Raw genomic sequence first — 26,276 nt, 5'->3', positions numbered from 1 at the left:
TCTCCATCTAGTTACTTAATTGCTCACTGTTTCTGTTTCCCTCTCTAAAAAAAACAGATAATCATGGCAGACCTGCCTTATGTCCTTGTAAGGATTAAGTGAGATAATACATGTCACATTGCCCTCTGTAAGCATCCACTGTTGTCCTTAATGTTCTCAGTAATGCTGGGAAACAGGTGTTAACGCTCTCATTCTGAAGAGAAGTAACTGAGGGACCAGAAGCTTAAACAAGATTCAAACCCCGACAAGTGATTCCAAAACCTGTTGCTTCCGGAAATTCCCACTGGTTGTGTTTTGATGTGTCCCCCAGGTCCAGGAGACAGCAGGATGGTGTTTTGTCCTTATCATGGAGTTATATGAGCCTGGAGTCTCCACTTATTATTCCTCAAAAGCTCTCTGCTCCCTTAGCAGCCTCGCTCAGTGTCCAGGCTCGGGCTGATATCTGCAGAGGTACAGTGTGGAGATCACTGTGAAAATACTAACACCTGGTTTTTTTTTTTGAGCCTGTGCCAAGCGTGCATCTCAGAGGGTAGAGTCCTCAGGGGGAGGCTGAAGGTCTCCCGGGTTGGAAGCTGCCTTGAACGTGGGCCGCCACAGAAGCCCTTGGTGCACCCTCTCGCCCATTTTTCTGCTGCGGTTTATTGACTGCAGCTTTGTGAACCCGTGAGTTACATTTGCAGCGCTCTGAGGCTGAAAGGGTTCCTATGAATGGTCCACGTAATTAAGTATAAACAAAGCAGCCAGCCAGGAGCACAATGCCCAAAGAAATCCTTAGCAAACCTCATTGTGTTCTCTTTATTTCTCCTCTCCATTTCTATCCATCCAAGAGCTTCAAAAGTGTAATCCTCTTTAATGACAGATTCATGATGATGAGGCTCTTATTTTTCGGTTTTGCAGTTTTAAGAAGTGACCCAGAAGCAAGCTTTTAAAGCAAGTGTTTAAAACCACCCCCCAACTCCTTTACCCCAAGCAAAGGACCAGATTAAAAGAGCCCTGGCTTATATGAATATTTATGCTAGACCCTCTTCCAGATCAGATTTGAGGAGTTCATCCTGCTAAGCAAACATAGATTCTATAATCAGATTTAATGAGAAAACTGACATGTTAATAGCATATTGATGCATTCATTTATCAGGAAATCTATACATTTGTCTCAGGACCTAGGAGAAGTGCTGCCTTAGTCATTTTTAGTTCTACCAGGAAAGCTTTTGTTGCAATGAGAGGAATTCCATAGACATCCTGCTTTACTCAAGAGATGAGGAGTGGGGGTTCTAGTCTAAATATACCTGGGAAATTCTCTCTTGATACTGCTGGTGAGTGTGTTAGAGGTTAATTCCTTTAAATAGCATCTTCCAAGGTGTTTCTGTAGAGCATGATGACCACAGAGTGTTAATAGCTCTCCTTTGAGGAGAAGGGGCTCTTGGTCAAAAATGTTGGGTAAATGATGAGCTAAACAGAGCTTTTTACTGTAGAACTTTCACCCTGTGACTTCCCAGGAAGCAGAGAAATTCTGCTGTGCTCCCAGACATTTTAGACTGTGGAGTTCTTCCTCCTCAAAGCAACACACCCCAGAGCATACAACTCTGTGTGTGTCATGCAGCCGCTTGGCAAACTGGGGAAGCTGGAGAGCCCTTCTCAGAGTAACATTTTAAGTTGCAAACACAAAGGGTTACAAAAGAAACCCTTCATATCGAAACGAAGTATCACAGTACTAAAAATATTTTGAAATATTTAAAAATGGGCATCCATTATTGGGATATAGCCAATTAACAATGTTGTGGTAGTTTCAGATGAACAGTGAAGGGACTCAGCCATGCATATGCATGTACCCATTCTTCCCATATGTACTTCTTTTACAATGGATCTAATAACTACAGGGGTTTCAAAGTACTGATGGCCATAAATGATATTTCAAGATATGGTCATCCCTCATTATTCACAAATTCTGGATCTATAAATTCATGTACTGGCTAAAATTTCTTTGTAACCTCCCAGTTAACACTCATGACACTTTTGAGGTCATTTGAACAATGAGAAATTTCCATCATCTGACCTGCATGTTCCCATGCTGAGATTGAAAAAGGCAGGACTTTGACTTCTTGTTTCAGTTCTCACACTGAAAACAAGAGTCCTTTCTACAATGTATTTACTGCTTCATTTTGGTCATGTTTATGCTTTCCGATTCATGGGGTCACAAAGAGTCGGACACGACTGAGCGACTGAACTGAACTGAACTGATGCTTTCCGTTGGTGATTCCACTGTTTAAAATGGGCCCTGAGTGCGCAGCTGAAGTGTTACATTGTGTGCTTAAGTGCAGGAGACCAAGATGTGCCTTATGAAGAAAATAGGTGGGTAATTAAGCTTCCTTCAGATGTGAAGTCTAGGGCTGTTGGGTGTGAGATCAATGTCAATCAATCAACTATAAATTTTAAAAGGTGTCTAAACAAAAACCACACATTAAGAAAAGATTATATATTGATTGATTGACCATGATGCTGTGTCCAGATTCTCACAGGTATGTAACCCTTTTCTCCCCTAGGACCAGCGGTTCAGCATTTGCTAATTCAGTGTCCAAGGTGACTATAGAACATAACTGTCCAGAGTAATGAAAATTGATTGCATCTGCAACAAAGTGATGTGAAAATATTTGTGATAGACTGCTAACAATACAGCTATAAACTTACAGTGTTTTGTTGCCCCATTCATAATTAAAGGAAATGGTGAATTTTACCCAGAGGGTACTATAGACATTTTTCCCATTCAAGTTCATAGGCCCTCTTAATTCTGGAAGAAGGTGGTTCCCATAGACTGCAGTTCAGAATCCATTCTCTTGTGGGACTAATTCAGGGAGGGGGTGGAGTGGCATAGCTGCTGCAAATTCCTGGGGGCTCTGGTCCCATTATGTACATGCATGCTAAGCCACTTCAGTGGTATCCAACTCTTTGCAATCCTATGGATTGTAGCCTGCCAGGCCTGTCCATGGGATTCTCCAGGCAAGAATACTGGAGTGGGTTGCCATGCCCTCCTCCAGGGGATCTTCCCAACCCAGGGATTGAACCCACGTCTCTTATGTTTCCTGCATTGTTACGTATCAATACAAATCTCAGATAAGATTTTTTTAGCTGATTTGCTCTTGCTGGGGGTCGATTTTATTTTTCCATGAGAGCCGGAACCCAAAAGGCTCTACCAAATGAAAAATGCCCAGGATGTGGGGATAAAAGTTCTTGATAATTATTTATGTGGAAAATGAGAAACCAAATTTCAATAGCAAAGGGTAACAGAAGTCTTTAATCTGAACAAAGGAGAAACAAATGACAATATAGTATTGGGGTGTTTAGATGAAGATCATGCCTCTCCACCAAGGGAGCCCAGAAAGGAAAGCATTCCCTGTGTTGATTGCTTTTCTTTTTTACCTTTCTCACCATAAGCAGTGTGATTCAATGGAACTAACTCAAATGGGGCAGAAAAAACGCTCCTTTTTTTTGCCTAATAGCAAGATATAAGGAAGTGTATCCTGGAAAGCAACTCTAATATCTCATTCATTCTTTCACTCAGTAGTACTTATCGAGCACCTCTTCATGGACAGGTATTGTTGTAGGCCTGTGGATACAGAGTGAGCCTGACTGGCCAGGTTCTCATCTCCTGGAGCTTCTGTTCAGGTTCAGGTGCTTGTCTCTAGGAGGTCACTCCAGGCTGGGGGAAGGGCATGGAGGGGGTGCAAGCTACCCCAATAAAGAGGGTGCCTCTCAGAGGGCAGCATTCACACACTACGATTCTGAAAAACTGGAGGCTGATGATAGTAGCTCAAGGGGCACCAGTACAGAAATATGGGATAGAAGCTGTCCCCCATGGCTCCACGATAAATTCTGGACACTCAGAAGTCATCAGAAGTGCACACAACACCTTACAAGGACAGGATATCCCCAAACCAGAGAGAAAGCCATAGTTGGATCTCAAAGAAAGAACATGTCTAGACTGGAGGATAGAAAATGGAGCCCTAAGTGGACATGCCTCACTCTGGACTCCCAATCCAGGAGGGTGGGCCTGACTTGGGAGTCCAGTTCTTGTGGAGACAGTAGTGATACCTAGTATTTATTTTGTGCAGTATTTGTGAGAAAGGAGTATCATCTTCTCTCATCCTATGGTTTCTTGTTGCTGTGCTAGGAAGGAGGCCAGGGCTCAGAACCCAAGGGCCTCCATTCTCCCATCTGAACTGGTTCACATGGGGAATGAGAAAGATGGAACTGGTTAAATAATCCCTAAGGTGGGAGTTCAGTCTCTAAGAGAATTTAAATAGGAATAAGGAGCAAGGACAAAGATGACATCTGGAGTGGGAGACAGGAGGTGATCAGACTCAGATCAGTCTTCCCTGGGAACTCCCTCCCTGGACCCTCTAAATCTCCCTATACCCCCTTCTAGTTTACCCCAATAAAATAACTCTATTCCTTCAGGGCCTTCTGTAAAAAGATCAAGGCCTAAAATGAATTCTGCATGCCCCCAACAACAGCAAAAGCAATATAAGATGATCAACTTCACTGGTACTCTGGGAAATAAAAATTAGAATAGCAATGCATTAACTTGGAAGCATTTTAAACAGAGGGGATTGAATAGAATTCTTTCTAAAGGAATACAAAATTTTAGTGCAGTGTTCTCTGGGTATATTTTGAGACTGAATGATTTAGATTTCAGATTTAAAAAAAACAATAACAAAACAACACGAGTGTTGGTATTTTAGTGCTCAGAAGTAAGATGAAATGTTGAAACATCAGAACCAGGAGGAGACAGGTATAACAGGTGTCCACAGCCCAACACCTCACATCTTTAATCTATTCCCCAAGTTCCCTCATAGTTCAGCCAGTAAAGAATCTGCCTGCAATGCAGGAGACCTGGGTTCAATTTCTGGGTCTGGAAGATCCCCCGGAGAAGGAAATGGCAACCCACTCCAGTATTCTTGCCTGGAAAATCTCATGGACAGAGGAGCCTGGTGGGCTCCAGTCCATGGAGTCGCAAGAGTTGGACACGACTTAGCAACTAAACCACCACCACAGACCAACACCTCACATCTTTAATTTATTCTCCAAGTTTGTATTTCCTGCTTCAAACAAGCAGCCTCATGAGAGCTTGTTGGTCCCCTGCTGATCTACCTCCTGGGGACATATGCTGGTCATTCTGAGCCAAGGATCTGACTCAGGTGGCAGAAATTAATGGATTGACAATATTTTAAGTGTGTTGGCCCCCCAAACTGAAGCTCACACAAACCTGGCAGATTAATCTTGTGAGCAGAGATGGATTTACCATAAGTCTAAGAAAGATTAAGTTTTAGAGTTTCTTCCAAAGCCCTGGAAGGGGCCCCAGCAATGAGTTCACAGGGTCCTATGCTTTGTAAAATTGGCAAAAGTAAGATATTTTAAACACAACTCCTTCATCTCTGTCACAATTTCCCTTTTATCCGTGGCTCTGGAAAAGCCATGGGAATTTTGGGGAAGGTGAAATGGAGATCCATTTAGGTTGCACTATGTATGTGGTTAGCTGTTAGCTCTGTGCAGGTTACTGCCAGCCATCCTGGGGCAGGAAGGACTTGCAGGTACGCTCCTATTGTCCACCAGCATGGGGACAAAGTGCAGGGCTAGCGGTCAGATCACAGGAGGAGAAAGCGTACTACAGCTCCTGGCATGGGAAGAATGTGGATCATGGAGGAGAAATGAGGTGCAAACCGCACAAAGCTGGGAGCTAGTCCGGGGTAAGGTCTTCCAATCATGGATACGATGACTGCGAGATATGGTTCATGCTGGTGCCTGGACAAAATAGAAGTGTCTCCCTATCAGGAATAAATAAATAAATTAAAAATAGTAAAGTAATAAAGCATACACAATTATACACATACTGTCATTATAATTTCCTGTATTAAGACAAAAATTTACATGCAGGCGGTTTATTTGGGGAGTGATCCCCAAAAGTAGGAAAGGAGAAGTGAGGAAAATGACACAGGAAGGAAGAAGAGTCATGTAAGGCAATGGCTTCTGTGAGCAAGGGAGGCTGATTCTGTCGAGACCCCCTGAGAAGCACACAGAATATATTCCCAAACTGAGCACTAAAAGAAGAGGCCGGAGCCTTTATTCACCGGCCCCTGAGAACCCTGGCCAGAACTGGCCCACACTTTGGGCTGTGCCAAGCAAGCTCCTGAGGGCAGAATGTAGAAAGGCAGGCCTGCTCTGAGGTGGAATGCTGGTGGCACATAGACACTGACCCCCATATCCATCAGCGCCGGGAAAGTGACACAGTGATGAGAAGGATGTGCAATAGAATTTATCAAAATTCTTATATGTGTGCTTATATGAACACAAAGCTTTACCAGCACTACTAAAAGGGTGTGTGTCTTTGATGACCCCTCCACAAAAAGAATTTGATTGAGGCCTTCCCAGTTTGAAAACCATCCTAGAAATTTACACAACTTTACCAGTGATGAGTTGTGTAGCTGAAAGAAACTCTTCTAAATATCAATAATAAGAAAAAGTTGTTTCTGTTCTATCTATAAACAATCATATTACAAAATCATTATTACAGGAAGAGGTGATCAGATTATGTAGCCAAAGAATGTAAGAAAATCTTTTAAAGAAAGAAAAGTTGTCATTTTTCCCCTAGACATTGTGGAGCTTATATTTGTTAACTTCTAAAAATTTGTAATTTGTTGTGATTTCTTCTCTCATTCTAAATAAGTATTCAAGCTGTACCTAGTTTTGTGCTTGTAGTGTCATGTTCTGGTGTGAGAGGCCTTGGCAGCCAGCCAGCAGCCTTCCTGGATAGAGCCATCTTTAAGGAGTCAGCCACAGAAGGAGGGTCACTTCCTGACATACCAAGACCCTGGGTAAGTTGCTGAACGTCACTCAAGCTGAATTCTTATTTATTTTTTAGAACAACTAGCCGTTCAAGGGCACAGACAGATACTCTATCACTCGGAATGGCACCCAAAGCACTTTATTCAAGGTCACTTGAGGGCTACAGGGGCACTGATCCTGGAAGCACAGAGTCACACCATTATTTAGATGAGCTCTCAAATGAGAGAAAGATCCTGCTATAGAGGGTCTTGTGAGTTTGTGACAAGCAGCCCCTATAACCATTTGTTGAATGAGTTTACCCAAGTTGCTGCCTCCCCAGAAGCACATGTCCTTGGGGCCTCAGTGCCCGCCTTGGTCTCCAAACACCTGCTCAATCTGGGGATTGAATGGATTCTCCTTTCCCAGGACATGGGGCCACTGGCGCTGCATCTTCTCCCAGAAGAGATCTGCAAACAGCTGTGAAACCACCTGCAAGCCAGAACCCAAAGGAAAAGGAAAAGAGGGATTATACCAAAGTAAAGAACTTATTGGCAAAATTTACTCTTTTCTTTGAGTGGTGGACAGACCTTAGGCTGGCTCCCAAGGATTCCTACCTTTGGGTCTTTGTATGATCCCCTTCCTTTGATGTGGGTGGAACCTATCACCTGGTTCTAAGCAACAGAGCACAATCAAGGTTGTCCTTTCAGTGATTGTGTTGTGTTCTCTACGACTCTGCTTTGCTGGCAGACTTGCTCTGGAGACCTCCTTGCTGGGCCAATGAAGTTAGGAGCCATGTTGGGAAGTCACATGGCAGGAAACCGAGGGTGGCCTCTAGTTCACATCTAGTAAGAAGTTGGGTCTTCAGTCCTACAGCCACAAGGAAATAAATTCTGCCAACAATCCAAGTGGGTATGGAATCAAATCTTTCCCAGTTGAGTCTCCAAGTAAGAATGTAGATGTTTGTGAAATCCTAAGCAGGGAGCCCAGTGAAACTGTGCCAGCACTTTTGACCCACAGAAACTGAACCAAGTGTGTATTGTTGTAAGCTGCTACCTTTGTGGAAATTTGTTATTTGGTAATAGACAGCAAATACACTTTCTCAGAAAGCCATTTATGCACTTACCTGTGGACAGCTAACACTTACTACAGGCTTACTACAGGCCTTCCTTCAAGGAACTCCCTCTAGTGAGGGACTGAGACATGCAGAATGATGCTACCAAAGCCACAGGGAGGGCTGTGAGGGGTGCTCACACCTGGAAGGGGAAGAGGTGGCAACTCTGCTGGGTGGGAGGAAAGGATAGGTCCTCTCTGAAGAGTGTGATGGCTGAGTTGAATTTTCAAGGAGGAATTCACCAGATGGATCAAGAGGGAAGGAGTATACATGATGGAGGATGCAGCACACACAAAAGTTCAGAGGTACAGAAGAGAATGGTCCTTGGGTGGGGACCCAGGGGTGCCTGGGACATGGGGCTGAATGGGTCCCCTGGCAGGGCTGTGGGCATAAAGAGTGTGGCTGGAGTGCCAGGATGAGGAATGTACAGGCTTAATTCACAGGTCTGTCCCCGGCTCTTCCAGCCCAATGCCCACTCCCTGGTTCCATTGTTGTATGTCCCTTTATTCACAATGTCACCAGGATCCATTCTTGGTGTTCAGTCCTCTGGCTTGTCATTAACATGTCTTTGATGAGGAGTCTTTCTCTGCAGATAATGCCTTCATTTAGCAAATGGGGCTTGGACAAGCCTTCAGGCCCCAGATGGCTACATCTCCCTGGGGTTGGGTTGGGGGGGGGGGGTTGGTTAAAGCTGAATGAATAGAGGAATGTGATTGCTGAAGGCTTCAGAGGGGAACATCTTGTTCAGGGCGGATGCTCAGTGATGTCCCTGACTTATTCAGAAGCACATGGACATTGTCTTCAGAGGGCACATCCTGTTCATCTTGCCAGTAAGCAGTGCTGCCAGCTCCCTGTGGATGTGGGCAGCCTTCTTCTACTCTGTGGGCTGAAATTCTCTCGTTTGCAAAATGAGTGAATGATCTAATGACTTATCTGGGTCTAAATTGTGTGTAAGATTTTAGCACTTAGAAAAAAACTAGAACTGGTTGAGTCGATGTATTAAATATCCTTGGTATTTTAATACATTCTGAGCCTTCTGAGGTGGATCCCAAATTCCATGCATGCACCAATGTAATCTTGATTATATCTGTGTGGTGTCTAACACACACACACACCCCACCTGCCACTCCCACATACAACATGAATCACACACACACACACACACACACTCTCAGACCTAAAGAGGCGGTCAGGCCAGCAGGTTTACTGGAAGACCTCATCATCTCTCACACACTAAAGCAGTCAGTGTGTTTTCAAAAGAGAGGATTGTTTTCAGACTGTTTTTCCTGCCACTTCTCCACAGAGTAGCCTCCTTCTAGGTCTGTGGAAAATGATGGGTTCTTATTTTTTGGTTTTTGCATTTTACCTTGATGTACCTAAGCAGTCTTCCTAATAATTATGTGGTTCCAAGGTACTTGAGGTCGTTTATTTCCCAGCCTGAATTAATAAGGGAGGAGATGGGGATGAGGACAAGTGGAGGAAAGTTAAAAGGAAAGAGCTCAGATGTGAGTATGGGTAGCTGTTTGGTTTGAAAGCGATTAGTTGGCTGTCACTCTAATGGAGATTAAAATATTCATGAGTGTGCACTGCTGATATTTTGGATCTAAAATGAGAGTGGCATCATTATTACTAAACTAGACACTTGTGATAAAATGACCCACTATAATTATTCATTTGTCTGAGAAATGTGTACTGAGCACCTACTATGAGCTTCTTAAAACCAACCTTCTCTGGTAACTCCCATGATGCACTGCTCAGGACAAGGCTCGGCTATCCTCATTACCCTGGATGAGCTGGTCCTTGAACACAAATATCTTTTGTGCTTCCCTATTCACAATTTAAAATGTTAATGCAACACCTATTCAGCTGAGAAAAAATTTAAAAGACAGTTAAGCAAAAAGAAAAACAGGATACAGCGCATCTTAATTGAATAGAGAGTCACTGTTAGCATTGAGCCTTTCTGAGCCACACACACATGTGCACACACACATACATACGTTGGATCCCTCTGTAAATATTTTATAATCTTCTCTTTTTGAGGAATAATTTACACACAATAAAATTAACTCTTTTTGGTAAACAGTTCCGTGAGTGTTGACAAATGCATTCAGTTGAGTAATCATCCCACCAATCTTTAATCTGCTTTTATTAACTTGTTCTATATTACAAACATATTTGCATGTCACTGAAAGTAGACCTCTGTCATTTTTATTCATGGCACTATATTCCATCAGATAGATGTAAACTAATTTATTTCACCAATAGAGATTTTTGCCACACGTCTCCCTAACATCTGTCCTCAGGACAGGGGTAGAGATGGTTTCCTGCTGCTAGTGTGTACAGCGTCTGCAGCCTAGGGTGGGTTCACAGGCTGCCTCATTCACTAACCCCACCAGACACGTGCATGGAATGAAACTGGTCCAGCAGAAAGCTAGGGAACGCAGGGTCCTGGGTGAGTGGAATATTGTGGTGGACAGGGGCAGGCTCTTCCTTGTCTCTCCTTGGCAGTGACTCAGCTGCCTATGTTCTTGCAGGGCCCCAGCTGCGGAGTTCAGATGGTTGCCACAAGGGTGGTGCTGCTTTGGTCCAGGTGCCACTCAGTGCTAGCAGTGTGGCCCTCACTCTGGGTGAGTCCCTGTCAGATGGGCACTGGTGCTGGTCTGCAGGCACCGCTGCAGCCCAGTGCTTATGTGGGCACTGGCACCCACTCATCTGCCTGCTGCAGAAGCCCTCATGGTGGCAAAACCATGCGATGGCTGTTGGCCCACTGCAAAGTTTCCTCTTTGAAACTCTCACAGAAGGGGTGACCAAGCAGGGTGACTTAACCTCCCATTGTTTTATGTATTTAGGTGAGCAGCTTTTTCAGTTTTTACTTGCAGCCTTTGCTCTCCCTATGGGCACAAGTCCATGGAGAGGGGAGTTGGAGGGTGCGGACTTGGTACTGTTCCTTGATTCAGTCCTTGGTGACAGCCATCATGTGGTTTTTAGAATTGCTCTCCCTCCTGATGACAATTTAAAATTGAGCCACGCTTCTTTGCCTAACCATATTTGTACTTATGATGAGTTCTTCCGCAGGCAGTACGGGTCCTCCAGGCAAATACACCATGCCAGATTCAGCCCACATGCTCATGATCTGCTCGCATATGCAGACATGATAGAAGCCAAGCAGTGCTCATAGCTGGACATCATCTGAGATTTCTCCACACTCCCACTTCAGAAGATATTTGTATATACTTTGTTACAAAAATGGAACTCTTTAGTAAGACAACCATAAAAACAAACCCTAAACAGTAACTACCTTTTTGTAATATATATATATTTAATTAATTTCTTTTTTAATTGAAGGATAATTGCTTTACAGAATTTTGTTGTTTCCTTTTTGTAGTATTTTTAAAGAATAAATGCAATTCAGAGCAAGATTATATAGACTTCACCAACGATTTATGACCAACCTTGTAAATTGCTAAATTTAACACTGGGGTTCTACCAGACCAAAGTGAAAAATCTCTGAGTTTATTTTTTCTGCAGGAAGAACACATCTAGTGTATCTTGGTAAGATTGATTTTAAATGCCTGCAGGGAAGCCCTCACCGCAGGGAAGACATGGTTTTATTTCCCTGGCCTCTTAATCTGCTCAGAAACACAATCTATTGGACCTGGTTGCTTTTGTTCCCAATTAATTTTAAATTTGTAAGCTTACAATGTGATAGTGGTATGAGCTGTATTTTAAAACATTTAAGGAAAAACATAAGTTTCTAGCTGCAGCCCGTCCGAGCTGATTCAGTGTGTGACCACTCAAACCACTGCTCCAAGGTGATATATAAAGCAAACTGAACAAACATGGGCCCTGACACATTGGTGACCAGCCTAAATGACTGCTATCTGAGGGCTTCCTGGCCCAGAAGGCCCTTTCTCTTCTCTCTCCCCACTGCCAGCAAAGCTGCCTTCTTTGAGGGACTCCACAAGTCTGCCATGGACCTGGGGTCCCAGGGACTTAGGTGTTGAGACAAATGAAGATCTAGAGGCTATTAAACTGATTTAAAGCCAACCTACTGATTATATATATAGATGTTTGCTTCCAGCAGTGTAAACGCATCAGGGCTCAAGAAAGAAGAGGGAGTTGATGTCATGGAAGATTCACTGCCTACAGGGAGAGTTTGAAGAGGTTGGTTTGAGTTGCTCCATGCATGATGAGAGGAGATGAGGCTATTTTGCAGAGAGCTTTGTTGGATGGAGTTTCTAAAGGCAGGAGATGTCAGGAATGTTTAAATAGAGAGTCTCAGCACAGTCAAGGAAACTGGACTTGATATGTTTGTGATTCTTTCCACGTTTCCTGTTTACTATTGTCTGATTTTAGACTCAGAGATGTTTTAAGTGCTTTTTCAGATATTTAACTTTGCAAAGATTTTAAAAGGTGGATGTTTGAACAGATAGAATTGCTGCACCTTCCACAGACCACATATCTGGGTCTTGGGTCTTTACCATGATGTTTCTTTTCTAGGACAAACTTTCTTTGCATTTTGTCAGCAGTTTGACTGCTATGCCCAACTCTCTGCTACATCAGCTGTCTCCATAGGCATCTAGTGATCTCCCAGGTCTTCCTTCCAGTGGGTCCTGCTGGGAGAGCCAATAGTTCCTGCTTCATGGCAGTCACACCTGTGTAATCCCTCTCCTTTGAGTGTGGTGGGACTTGACACTTGCTTTTAACTTCTAGGATATGGCAAAGGTGATGGAACGCTACTCTGAGATTAGGTTGTGTACCATTGTGACTTCTGTCTTGCTGGCAGATACTCTCTGTTGCTGTTTTGTACTCACTGATGAAACAGATCACTCAGGTGGCCTCTGAGCAACAGCCAGTTAGGAACTAGCAACATTTTAGTTCCACAAGCCTCAGGGAACTAAATTCTGCATGTGAACTTGGAGGCAGATCCAAGTTAAGCTTTCAAATGACACCCAGCCCTGGCAGACACCTTGATGGTGGAAGTGGTCAAGCAGAAGATGACAAGAGTGAACATCGACATTCTAGGAATCAGCAAACTAAAATGGACTAGAATGGGTGAATTTAACTCAGGTGATCATTATATCTACTGCTGTGGGCAGGAATCCCTTAGAAGAAATGGAGTAGCCATCATAGTCAACAAAAGAGTCTGAAATGCAGTACTTGGATGCAATCTCAAAAACGACAGAATGATCTCTGTTCATTTCTAAGGCAAACCGTTCAATATCATGGTAATCCAACTCTATGCCCTGACCAGTAATGCCGAAGAAACTGACATTGAACAGTTCTATGAAGACCTACCAGACCTTCTAGAACTAACACCCAAAAAAGATGTCCTTTTCATTATAGGGGACTGGAATGCAAAAGTAGGAAGTCAAGAAACACCTGGAGTAACAGGCGAATTTGGCCTTGGAGTACAGAAAGAAGCAGGGCAAAGGCTAATAGTGTTTTGCCAAGAGAATACACTGGTCATAGCAAACACCCCCTTTCAACAACATAAGACTCTACACATGGACATCACCAGATGACCAACACCGAAATCAGATTGATTATATTCTTTGCAGCCGAAGATGGAGACACTCTATACAGTCAGCCAAAACATGACCGGGAGCTGACTGTGGCTCAGATCATGAACTCCTTATTGCCAATTTCAGACTTAAATTGAAGAAAGTGGGGAAAACCTCTAGTCCACTCAGGTATGATCTAAATCAAATCCTTTATGATTATACAGTGGATATGAGAAATAGATTTAAGGGACTAGATCTGATAGACAGAGTGCCTGATGAACTATGGATGGAGGTTCATGATATTGTGCAGGAGACAGGGATAAAGACCATCCCCAAGAAAAAGAAATGCAAAAAAGGCAAATCAGCTGTCTAAGGGGGCCTTACAAATAGCTGTGAAAAGAAGAGAAGCAAAAAGCAAAGGAGAAAAGGAAGGATACACCCATTTGAATGCAGAGTTCCAAAGAAAAGCAAGGAGAGATAAGAAAGCCTTCCTCAGCAATCACTGCAAAGAAATAGAGGAAAACAACAGAATGGGAAAGACTAGAGAGCTCTTCAAGATAATTAGAAATACCAAGGGAACATTTCATGCAAAGATGGGCTCAATAAAGGAAAGAAATGGCATTGACTTAACAGAAACAGAAGATATTAAGAAGAGGTGGCAAGAATACACAGAAGAACTGTACAGAAAAGATCTTCACAAACCAGATAATCACAATGGTGTGATCACTCACACTCACCTAGAGCCAGACATCCTGGAATGTGAAGTCAAATGGGCCTTAGGAAGCATCACTACGAACAAAGCTAGTGGAGGTGATGGAATCCAGTTGTGCTATTTCAAATCCTAAAAGATGATGCTGTGAAAGTGCTGCACTCAATATGCCAGCAAATTTGGAAAACTCAGCAGTGGCCACAGGTCTGGAAAAGGTCAGTTTTCATTCCAATCCTAAAGAAAGGCAATGCTAAAGAATGCTCTAGCTACTGCACAATTGTACTCATCTCACACGCTAATAAAGTAAGGCTCAAATGCTCCAAGCCAGGCTTCAGCAATACATGAATCATGAACTTCTGGATGTTCAAACTGGCTTTAGAGAAGGCAGAGGAACCAGAGTCAAATTGCCAACATCCGCTGGATCATCAAAAAAGCAAGAGAGTTCCAGAAAAAAGTCTATTTCTGCTTTATTGACTATGTCAAAGCCTTTGACTGTGTGGATCACAATAAACTGTGGAAAATTCTGAAAGAGATGGGAATACCGGACCACCTGACCTGCCTCTTGAGAAACCTGTATGCAGGTCAGGAAGCAACAGTTAGAACTGGACATGGAAAAACAGACTGGTTCCAAATAGGAAAAGGAGTATGTCAAGGCTGTATATTGTCACCCTGCTTATTTTACTTACCTGCAGAGTACATCATGAGAAACACAGGGATGGATGAAACACAGGCTGGAATCAAAATTGCCGGGAGAAATATCAACTACCTCAGATATGCAGATGACACCACCCTTATGGCAGAAAGTGAAGAGGAACTAAAAAGCCTCTGGATGAAAGTGAAAGAGGAGAGTGAAAAAGTTGGCTTAAGTCTCAACATTCAGAAAACTAAGATCATGGCATCTCGTCCTATCACTTCATGGGAAATAGATGGGGAGACAGTGGAAACAGTGTCAGACTTTATTTTTTGGGGCTCCCAAATCACTGCAGATGGTTATTGCAGCCATGAAATTAAAAGATGCTTACTCCTTGGAAGGAAGGTTATGATCAACCTAGATAGCATATTAAAAAGCAGAGACATTACTTTGTCAACAAAGGTCCATCTAGGCAAGGCTATGGTTTTTCCAGTGGTCATGTATGGATGTGAGAGTTGGACTATAAAGAAAGCTGAGTGCCGAAGAATTGATGTTTTTGAACTGTGGTATTGGAGAAGACTCTTGAGAGTCTCTTGGACTGCAAGGAGATCCAACTAGTCCACCCTAAAGGAGATCAGTCCTGGGTCTTCACTGGAAGGACTGATGCTAAAGCTGAAACTCCAAAACTTTGGCCACCTGATGCGAAGAACTAATTCATTTGAAAAGACCCTGATGCTGGGACAGATTGAGGGCAGGAGAAGAAGGGGATGACAGAGGATGAGGTGGTTGGATGGCATCACCGACTCGATGGACATGAGTTTGGGTAGGCTCCAGCAGTTGGTGGTAAACTCTGGGAGGCCTGGCTGCTGTGGTCCATGTGATCACAAAGAGTTGAACATGACTGAGCAACTGAACTGAATCTTTTCCTTTTTCTGAGTTCCTTGAGTTGGTATTTTCATGTCTCTTCATCCAGGTGTCCAATTCTGTGAGTCATCTCCTTCCTACCCACCAAATCCATTCAATTAGCAGGTCTGGCATTATACTCTTCTAGTCCCATTACCCCCTTAAAATGAAGAAGGTATTTCTTAAAATTCTGTTCTACATTTTGGGAATGAGATAAAAAAAGAAAGTGCTTGTTAGTGTATCAGGATTTTTTTATACTTGCTTACTTTCACTTAGATGGTAAATACAATCTGGCTCAAAAATTAATATCTATCATAAATTTGAACTTTTCAACAAAATCCATGTTTATACTTAATTACACTTGTCTCTCTGAGAAAATTGGAACAGTTGGATCAATAGTGATTATACACTGTCCCCCTCTGCTTCTTCAGCAGGGTTTTAGAAAGAAATAGGCCAATGAAATAAAGCCTGCTCCCCTCTTGGTAGGAGGGGCCAGTATCAACTCTTTAGCTCAGATGTACAGGAGCTGGTGAGGTGGCACTTGATAAAGATTCGCGTCTACTCTCTTGGTTGGTATTATGTCTGTGCCATAAACTTGAGGTCCTGCGACTCAGCCTTGACCAACTAGCTCTTTCAAGATGGAAAAGGGGTGGACTCCCACAGCTTCCCCATGGTCTAGAAGAATCCATTAACATGGTTTCTGCTATAGGGCACGCCTATGGGAGGAGAATATATAGGGACATTCAGAGGCTCCCTTGAAGGCTTCAAGCCACAACCCTGTCCTGATGCTGCTCACATCTGTATCTACAGCTCAAATCCCTTCCTGAGCTTGCTGCAGAGACATCCCATAGGATCTTTAAATGCAACTTTTTACTAACACCTCCTCAAACCACCCTATCCCCCTAAAGGTGTTCTTGATCTCAGCAGGCAATGGAATCATCTATCCAATTTCCCAGTTCTTAGCATCTTTCTCTTTCACCTTCACATCCAATAAACAACGATGTTCTGTTGATTTAACTGTCTGAATCACTCCAATAGAGGCTTTCTCTCTCCCACTCTGACTGCCTCTGTTCAGGCCACCACACTCTCCCACACAAAGTGTCCTCCAAACAGGTCTCCCTCCCTCTGGACCGAACCGTTCTCCATGCCTCCACCTCAGGTATCTTTTTAGAGCACAAAGTGAAAGAAGTGAGAATGTTAGTCGTTTAGCCGTGTCTGATTCTTTGCGACCGCGTGGACTATAGCCCGCCAGGCTCTTCTGTCCGTGGGATTCTCCAGGCAAGAATACTGGAGCAGACGGTCATGCCCTTCTCCAGGGGATCTTCCAGACCCAGGGACTGAACCCACGTCTTCCACATTGCAGGCAGATTCTTTACCATTTGAGCCACAAGGGAAGCCCTAAGTCTGGGTATTTTTCCTTCTTGCTGAAAAAACCTTCAATGGCTCCCCATTCTCCATATCTGAAAGGTCAAATCCCATACAGACCTTCTGTGATCTGTCCTAAATCTCTCTCTTGGTCCCTCTCTCTCCACTCCACTCTCATGTTCTGTGTCTCAGCCACATTGAAGCACTTTTATTTCCTCCAATGTGCTTTGGTTTCTTTTGTATTCAGGTCCCTGCCCTTGCACTTTCTCTGGCTCAGAACACTTTCTGCAGCCCCTTCCCTCTTCCTGTCACTTGACAAGTTCATGGTCTTAATTCTGAGTTCCCTCCTCCAAAAGTTTTTTCTCATACCCCTTTGCTCCATTCCATCTCCCATAATGCTCCCTTAGCATCTGTGCTTGCAAATTAGAGGCACTGACTACATTTAATTATCTGTTTACTTCTCAGTCTCCCACTCTATCCTATAATCTCCTTAACTGGCAGGGGTAGTTTCTTGTTCATCCTTGACTTCTCACTGTATTTGATACCGGATAGGCACTCAGTAAACATTCTTGGATGGCAATTTGCCATCTACAGATGTTTATACAGGATAACTAGGCAGGCTTTAGGCATATCTCTCCATTATCATCCACTTTAGTCACAGCTCCGCCCACTGTGGCCCACTCTATCATCTACTCCCAGCGTGTGAACGAATCTCTCAGGAATGACTCAAGATTATAGCACACGCTGATTTTCAGCTTTTGACTCGGTTCACAACCATCAGTTATTGGTGAAGCTGTCTGAGTGCAAGAAAGAGCCCCAATTTGACAGAACTTGAACCCTAAGGCTATTTTAAGAGTCAGGGACACAATACTCTTTTGATAGATCAGACAGATATGTCCCAAGGGATACAACAAAGCTGTCTTTGACCCTCTTCTTTTTAGTTTGTTCCTCATTACTCTCTATCTGACCATCTCCTCTTGTCCCTGTTCTCTGTAGAATCAGAGGGTAAAATTCTGTGATGTACAAAGAACGATAAGAACTACTACCTCATTACTGCCGGAAAGCAGGTCTCCACATGAACTATTCTAAAACCAAAGACATCATTGGGGGGAGGGGGAAAACTCTAATATTTAAGCAGCTTCTAGCCAATAATTCTCTTGGATCAACATATCCAAGTAATACACAGGAAACTTAGATATTCTCAAGTGCATTACTTAGATTTTTGGGGTTGTTGCTATTTAACACATGGGCGTTTAATATGCACTTTAAAATTGACCCAGCATCTGTGGGACTCCTCTGTCTATTCATCTGATGATGGAGTGGCACTCTTCCTTTTCTTTTGAGACAACTCTTAGCCCTGCCTATGGGTACTCATGGGACCTAGAACTCGAGGGAAGGAGAACGTGGTTCTCTTCAAGCTTCTGAGGGGATGATCAGGCCTCCCTGGGGCCTGACTGACCAAAATGTAACAAGTAGCAGAGCTACCCACACCCCCACTTCTTTAAAAGAATCCTATTTTTTATATAAAGAGATATTATTAAGAAGTCTAGTATATAGAACAGATAAAAGAGGAACTTCCCTGACTCCAGCCAGGATAATGGACATAATGAGGACAGGAGGGGACAGCATCCCACCTTCCAGCTCCCCTTGCTCTGTGAAGAGACCAGAGCAGAACTACTTTCCAGAATTGTCCCTTGGAATCCTAGATGGGAAACAGCTTTTACTGCAGGATATTGCCAAGGGCATTGTTCTCCTCTCATACAATTCTCCTCATTTTCTAGAATGATCTGTAGAAGAAATTTCTCACAGAACTCATTTCCAGGAATCCTTCTGATTTTTTTTTCTGAGTACTTAATTTATTTATTTTTTATCTTTTGAAGGCCATGACTTATGCCTATCTTTGCATCAGCCCCTTGGAAAGCCTGGAGCTGATTTTGTGGGTCCTCGCAGGCAGTACCTTAGGAATTTCTGGGACAAATTGTGAATTGTAATCATTAAGTCAGGAATCCAGTTATTATTTCTATCTTATTTTCCTTTTACTCTGACTTTTACTTTATTCTTTAAAATGAGTATTAATTTAATTTATGTTTATCTTCTATCTTACACATGTATGCACATCACTTCAAACTCTTTCTGGAATAAAACAGGATAAAAATGAACATATGGATGCATTAATTATAATGAAAAAATAAACTTTCAGCAGCCATCACATGACTGCTCTTACCTCATTAGGGTGAAATCCATCCACGGGTTCAATGAGCTGCCAGGGCTGCCCACCTCTCTTTTGCCACTTCTTCACAACTGCAGGGCAGACACACACAGAATTAGAGACATGCTTTTCTGAGCAATGGTCAACACCCAGAATAAGGGCTGTGAAGCATGCTCCTCCTGGGCTGATGTTTACCCAGCCACATCTGCCTCTGAATCATTGTCTCAGGATGGGGGTTTTCTGAACAGAAGTGATCTTTCCATTGTATCATTTTTTCCCTTTAACTCAAGAAGAAAAACGTGTGAGAGTGTTGGATGAATGTGGTTTGTAGAGTAAGGTGGGTAGGAGGGAAGGGTGAGCTGTAAAATATTCAACAGTAATTTAAGTCCATCTCATTTCTCAGTGACCAGAACAGAATTTCAGAAACAAGAGGAAACTATTAAGCTAACCTCTCCTTTCATGGGTTGCCATTTCCAGACACTGCCTGCATGTATCAAGCCATCATCATTAAAACTCACATAGTTCTCAGAAATATAATTACATAAAATGATCTCAACATCACATATAGAGGAGAGCTACAGAGAAAACACTATGAGCCTTAAAATGATGAGCAGCAATAAAACTGTTCTTCAACAGGGGTGAAACCCAGGAATATAAGTTGCCCCAAGGCAACAGCACAGCGAACTCTACATCGTAAAATCATATTGTCAATAAGGATTTCTCAAGGAAATTTCAAATCCCCAGAAAATCTCCACAGAGAAAACTGTGAGACCTTCCATTACTAGAGTAGCCCACCATGTCCTCACTTCCCTGGTGTCCTGAGAAGGGAGTGGGCACAGCTGTGATTCCCCCAGTTCTTCCCTCCTCGTGCGTATATGTTCAGTTACCCGGTTGTGTCTGACTCTGCAACCCCGCGGACTGTAGCCCATCAGGCTCCTCTGTCCATGGGGATTGTTCAGGCAAGAATACTGGAGTGGGTTGCCATTGCCTACTCCATCTTCCCTCCTCACTCTGCAAAAACTCAAGGGCAAGGATCTGTGCCCTCTTGCCCGCCCACCTCCCCCTCACTGTTTATCTCCCTTTGCCCCAAAGGAAGAATGAAAATTCTATTAGGGGCTCTCACTGGACAAGAGAAGCTGGACTTCCCTGGAGCTGAATCAATACTATGCTGCTTTTGTAATTAGTTCTAATATCACACCAGGCCATCTATACTTGCAGTCCAATCCCTGTCCCCAGAGGGGCTGCAAATACTGCTACCCTTCCCAGAGCACAGGAGACAATCCCTGCTGGTGGTTTGGAGTCTTACACTGGATCACCAGTTCCTGTTGGCTTTTTCCCTGTCTGAATGGCCACCACTGAGCCACCCTCTTATATTTTGTGTTTTAGTGGGTTTTTTTGGAGGGTTCTAGAAGAAACAGCTATTGGAAAATGCCCTTTGCATTTGTTGTGAAACTCAGTCAAGGACATTGTCCACAGTGTCCTCCACATGTGGTCCCAAGGGAGAGACTGCTTCATGCTGGTAAATGATGCATCTCTCTGAAGGAATAGTATATATCTGATCTTCTGATGGGAAGCTTAGAGTTGCAATGATGCTGAAACCACGCTAATCCTTAAGAAGACTTATTCTGCTGAACCAGCTTGCAGACCTCAACAGTTTCTTGCAGTTGGCCACAGGTACTCTGTGAAAGACAGAGCCTTGGGCAAGCTTGCCTGGCTCCAGCTTCAGTCTGCCTGGCTGTTCTGTTTTTCAGGCATGACCTTGGAATCAGATTTTCTGCTTCAGGTTCAATTCTGGCTGCTGCACCTTAACCTCTGGACCTGAAACTGATGCACCTGTGGGGCTGCGCTGTCCTGGGTGCATAATGCTGCTCCAGCCCAGCTCTGCTCATCTGGCTTACCTGATGCGAGTTCCCCGTGTTTGGTTCAGGCTGTTCCTTCTCCCCTTTGATTGACCAGGGGACCATGGGCCACTTTCCTACTCATTTTTTTGGGGGGTGGTCCTGCTTTTCTGCTTTAGAATTTTACACTGATTCTCTGAGTCACTGCCAATCTGAACATCCAATTACCCGTAATGGAGCACCAGGCATTTGGAAGGGTTTCTTCAAAGTCAGTGTCACCCATTACTGAGCCCCCTCCATACTTTTTGCTCTTCTGTATGATCAGCCTTATCCCTGTCTTGCAGTCCCAAGAGTTTCTAAAACAAAAAATAATGATGCAGAAAGGTCCAGCCCAGGTTAAGACATCAGCCTCCCCGGTTATCTGTCACAGGAGAGGTGACCTCGCTTCTATGCTACTCGTGTTCTTTCACCTCACCCAAGTTCTCAATGAACTTTTCAATCCTTTCTCTTGCTTCGCCCTTTATTTTTAGTTTGGTTTCCCTTATGCTGAACAAGTGTGATAAAGAAAAGAAAGAGAGAAAGAATCTCGATCCAGTGTTAAGTAATTCCCAGTCCGTGTTAGACAATGGGAGGCAAGCCCAGTGAAGACCTCAGAAAGCCTGCTGAGAAGCTATAGAGTTGGATAAATAAGACATGAGGATTGTTTTAACAAGATGGACAGCAAGGCATGGGTCTGAGCTGGACCACTCACACATCCTCTGATCCAGCAGGGGCAGGAAGTTCCTTACAGTATTCTCTGGCTCTCCTTGTTTGCAGAGAAGGTTAATCAACAAATTCAATCTAAACTTGTGCCTTTACTGGCTAAGAGAACATTCAGAAAGGAATTACAGTGATCTAGAAAGCTGGAAAATCCACAGTGGAAAGCAAATTTGAGCCCATAAGTGAAACAAATTTGAGCCTATAATTTTAAGCCAAAATGGTGTTCTTGGAGAGAAATGTTTACTGAGAGCCCCATATTATAAATACCAGGCTTCTTATACCCATGTTTCTCTAGGGTGATTAAATACTAGTCTTAACCAGGCTTAAAGTTAGTTCAGGCTGTTTCCATTTTGATTTGAATTTTATGTGCATTGAATGAGTGAGTGAGTGAGTGAGTGAAGTCACTCAGTCGTGTCCAACTCTTTGCGACCCTGTGGACTGTAGCCTACCAGGCTCCTCCATCCATGGGATTCTCCAGGCAAGAATTATGTACATTACTAACTACTAAATGAAAAACTATTTCCCTTAGAGGCAGGGAGAGGTGGTGATGGATATTATACTTCATGGAACAAATTCAGTCATCAGAATTAATGACTGTTTTTAAAATGAAAAGGAATGGTCATTCCTTCTACTCTCTTGTAGGCTTGATCTCATAATGTAGGATCATTTTCTCACACGATATTCTGTCTTTGAGGGTTACCAATCACTAAATATCTGTAGACATCAGAATTACAACACTTACAGGAAGAGTCAGTAACTCACAAGCAAGAGTTTAAGGTTTCACCTGACAGAGTTAGATAGAATGACCCTTTTTAGTTTGTTTATCTCAGGGTGAAATTTTGCTCTTTAGAATAAATACAATGGTAGACAGTGGTCTCTATTTCTTCCTGACTGATTTTTGGCATGGCAAGTCCAAGCAGGGTATTATGGCAAATTGGTCAGTTTCCTTCCTACCTGGGACCATAATTAAAAATAGGTATATGAATTCCAATTTGTTCTTTGGAACAGCTGATTTAAAGCTCTTGAATCAGTATGAACGATCTCTTGGGATATGGTACATACTGTATTTTCTTTATTGGTGAAGTCAAAACTTTGCTAATGACCAGTTTTTCGGAGATGCAATAGAAATCACAGGAGAAGACTCATAGAACATTTGCTAGCCCCTTGATGAACAGCAATATTAGCAGATACTTAAAGAGAAATCTGAATTCTGGTCAGATTTCATTGTTATTGGTCATTTTACAAACACACATGGGGGAACCAGGTTTATTCTAATTGAATTGTCTTAGAAGCTGAGGGCAGCTGGTGGAATATTTAAAGTGTCAGTGAAAAAATGGCCTTGTCAGTCAAGTGGCATTTTCCTTTCCCCATTTGGGAGGTGTGGTAGAGATGAAGAAAAAGGACATCACCTGCTCAAGCTGGCATTTCCTGAAGGGAGAAAAAAATTACTGCCTCTGTTTAGCTCATAACCAGTTGGAGGATGAGTCAGCGAGAGACAGAAAAAGTCTTTGAGGTGAGCAATCATCTTTTGGAGCTGGACTGAGGCTGTCAGAGTGGAGAACAGACAGGTCTCATGTCTACCCTCGAGGGACAGGGACCCTCACAGTCATTTGCTCTGTCTCAGGGTGTACAATTGTGAATTACATATGAAAGTAACATTTGTGATGCTCAAATGCAGTATAGAAATAAGAGCAGAGATTTTCATGTGACTACTGAGACTGCAGATTTAATAAATGACTCTATAGAGTTTCCCAGGAGGTGCAGTGGTAAAGAAACTACCTGCCAAGGCAGGAGACACAAGAGATGCGAGTTTGATCCTTAGATTGGGAAGATTCCCCTGGAGGAGGATATGGCAACCCACTCCAGTATTCTTGTCTGGAAAACTCCATGGACAGAGGACCCTGGTGGGCTACAGTCCATGGGGTTACAAAGAGTTGGACATGACTAAGTGCGTGTGTTGGAGGCTATCCATGGAGATGGATCTTGGAGTGGATGCGCCCTATGCCTGTCCTGGAAAAATGCTAAAGTCTCAAGGTAGGCATTCCTTTTGGAGTAATCTAACACTGAGCATAGGTGAAGACGTCACCATAGTTCCTGAAAACTAGATAGAAATTCCAGTTCGTTCAGAAGGGCACATGGTGGCACGTAGCTATTAAATGTGGGATGCTGTATTGGATGTTTCTAGAGGCAGATCCCAGGGTACCATTTCCTCTGTCTCCCCTCTCCCTCCCACTGGGTCTTCTCTAGTGGAGACTAACCTCATATGGAGAAGGCAAAGAAATCCCTGTACCAAAACTGGACCTTCAATATCAGGACCTTCAATATCAATTAAAAATTTTCAGGAAGTTCCTTGAACTATTGATGAGAATTGACAAACAAGGAGAGATACCTAGGAGGTTTCTCAGAAAGGTTGATGTAGCATGTTCAGTTTAACTGAAACTTTTAAATTGCATTTACTGCTGCTCTGAGGATAAGAATGTGCTGAGGACAAAAAAAAAAAAAAGAGAATGTGCTGAAGAAGTTCTGCTTCCAAGTATATGGAATGCTGGTCAGGATGGGGTCTGGGAGGAAGCCCCTTTCTCTATATCTTTCATGAAGAGAAGGACTGTTCTGTTTTGTTAACTAGATTCCCAGCACCTGTACAGCACATAGGAGGGCTTAGTAAAAATATGATGATTAAGTGACTAAGTTCTTAATCTTGGAGCATTATCGGAGCCCCACTGATTAAGTTTTAATGTGTGTATGGATCATCTGTGGATTATGTCCAGATGCAGACAGACTCTGATTAGGCAGGTCCTAATTAGGAGTGGGGCCTGGGGCTCTGCATTTATAACCAGCCACCCTGGTGTATGGATCCTGTTCATTTTGAACTGTGTATTAAGTGGCCAGGGTATGAGAGAATGGTGCTCTTTCCTGGGTGCTGGTTATGTTCCAGGCATGGCATTTAGGAAGATTATACATTATTTCACACAATCATCACAAAGACTTGTTATGTAGATACAGTGTCTCTGTTTCCAGGTCTGGAAAGGAGAATTTGAAAATGTTCAGGGAATTTCCAGTAGTCCCAAAGATAACAAATGACAGCGCTAGAGATTACTGTGGAAATGAGACAGTCTCTAGTGAATGCTAGGCATTGTTATATTTTTAAAAACTTTATCTACATTCAGGGTTGGTGATGATCAAAGATTACTTAGTGGTACATTTGTTTTCACCAGGAATTCATTAATGAGGCTTTAACTCTGCATTTTAATGAGAAGTTATTTATCAAAATGTCTCTCCCCATGAGGGAAATATGTATCACCTAGGCAGGAAATCTAGTTAAGAGAGATCAGTCTTATTGAAAAGATGTTCAGAATTGAAGTACTAGAGTCTACAATGCAAAACGTGTCAGCTAATGCAATATTTGATAATTCATGGTGGCCATCTGCTTCATCCCAGATGCTTGGGCTGGGGGAGTTGGTGGTGGGGAGATAGAGATGATAAACTCCTTATGAGAAATCGCCCATCCTTTGCACACACTGCAAAGCTTTTTGTTAGCATCATCTCAGCTGGCAGTCAAACAGCAGAGGCTTTTGTCTTGTGTAACAATTACTTAGAAATGATAATGGGACTGGAAGGATTAAAGTCAGTAGATAATAATTTTTCAGAGTCAAGATGTAAAGGATAAATCCAGTAATCATGCTTGCTTTCTTGTGACCACTCATCAGTGACCCCAGTGTTTGGAGAGAGTGCTAGAAAAGCAGCAGCAGTGTTCTTTCCAGAAAGTTGGGATATGGTTTGTCCATTTTGCCATAGGCACTGAAGTCCCTCCTTCTGAGACTCTGATTTGTTTTATCATGTGTGGGGGCTGGGAATCTGCCTTGCTTTGAGTCCTTAGGGAATCCAGTGCCCATGGGAAGAGACATGAGCTTATCCCTCAGGCCTGTCACACTCATCCTTAGCCCATTCATAAGCGGGGCATTACTAAACTGTCAAGAATAAGTAAGATGATTTCACTGACCTGTTGGCTCCCAGCCCAGAGCTGTTTCCTACTGGTCACTGGCTCTATTGCTGCAGGGATTCTAAAATAATGGTGAAATAAGCAGGTGATGCTAAGCTTCCACCTTTCCAGAAAGACTCTCATACTTTATTTCTTCCAATACTCAGAGCTATTAATGTGTCAGGATGGGCAACAGTGACCCTGTCCATGCTACTGCCTGTTCACTTGTAAACAAACACCTTGCCCAGGAAGGCTCTAAATGGTGGCTGCTGCTTTTGTCTTGTGTCAATACCTAAACCAAGCAAAACTTACTTTCTGGGAAGTCGAAATCTAAGTAGAAAAGGTCGAAGTTCATAAATTTCTGACTGGTTGCAATTTTTTTCAGCGTTGTGGAGAGTTGTTCTGCTCTCTGAATACAAAGGAAACAGGGAGAATTTCATGAAACCTAGACT

At 43.1% G+C, this 26,276-nt stretch overlaps 1 protein-coding gene across 3 annotated transcripts in view; it reads right to left on the bottom strand.

Annotated features, from left to right (window-relative positions):
* Positions 1-3,292: 3,292 nt before the first annotated feature.
* AOAH (acyloxyacyl hydrolase) overlaps positions 3,293-26,276 on the bottom strand; it is a 186,333-nt gene continuing 163,349 nt past the window's right edge. For 2 of the 3 annotated variants that reach the window (XM_061165366.1, XM_061165363.1), the window contains exons 20-22: positions 26,137-26,233; positions 19,264-19,340; positions 6,961-7,305 (exon numbers count right to left, since the gene is read on the bottom strand). In XM_061165366.1, coding sequence (XP_061021349.1) covers positions 7,177-7,305; positions 19,264-19,340; positions 26,137-26,233 — 303 coding nt within the window. In that variant the 3' untranslated portion in view covers positions 6,961-7,176. Of the gene's footprint in view, positions 5,820-6,960; positions 7,306-19,263; positions 19,341-26,136; positions 26,234-26,276 lie in introns of those variants that run through there. The other variant, XM_061165364.1, reaches the window with a different exon arrangement.

The sequence above is a fragment of the Dama dama genome, chromosome 18, assembly GCF_033118175.1.
Source record: "Dama dama isolate Ldn47 chromosome 18, ASM3311817v1, whole genome shotgun sequence".
Lineage (NCBI taxonomy): Eukaryota > Metazoa > Chordata > Mammalia > Artiodactyla > Cervidae > Dama > Dama dama.
This window is presented reverse-complemented; position numbering and strand designations above follow the sequence as displayed.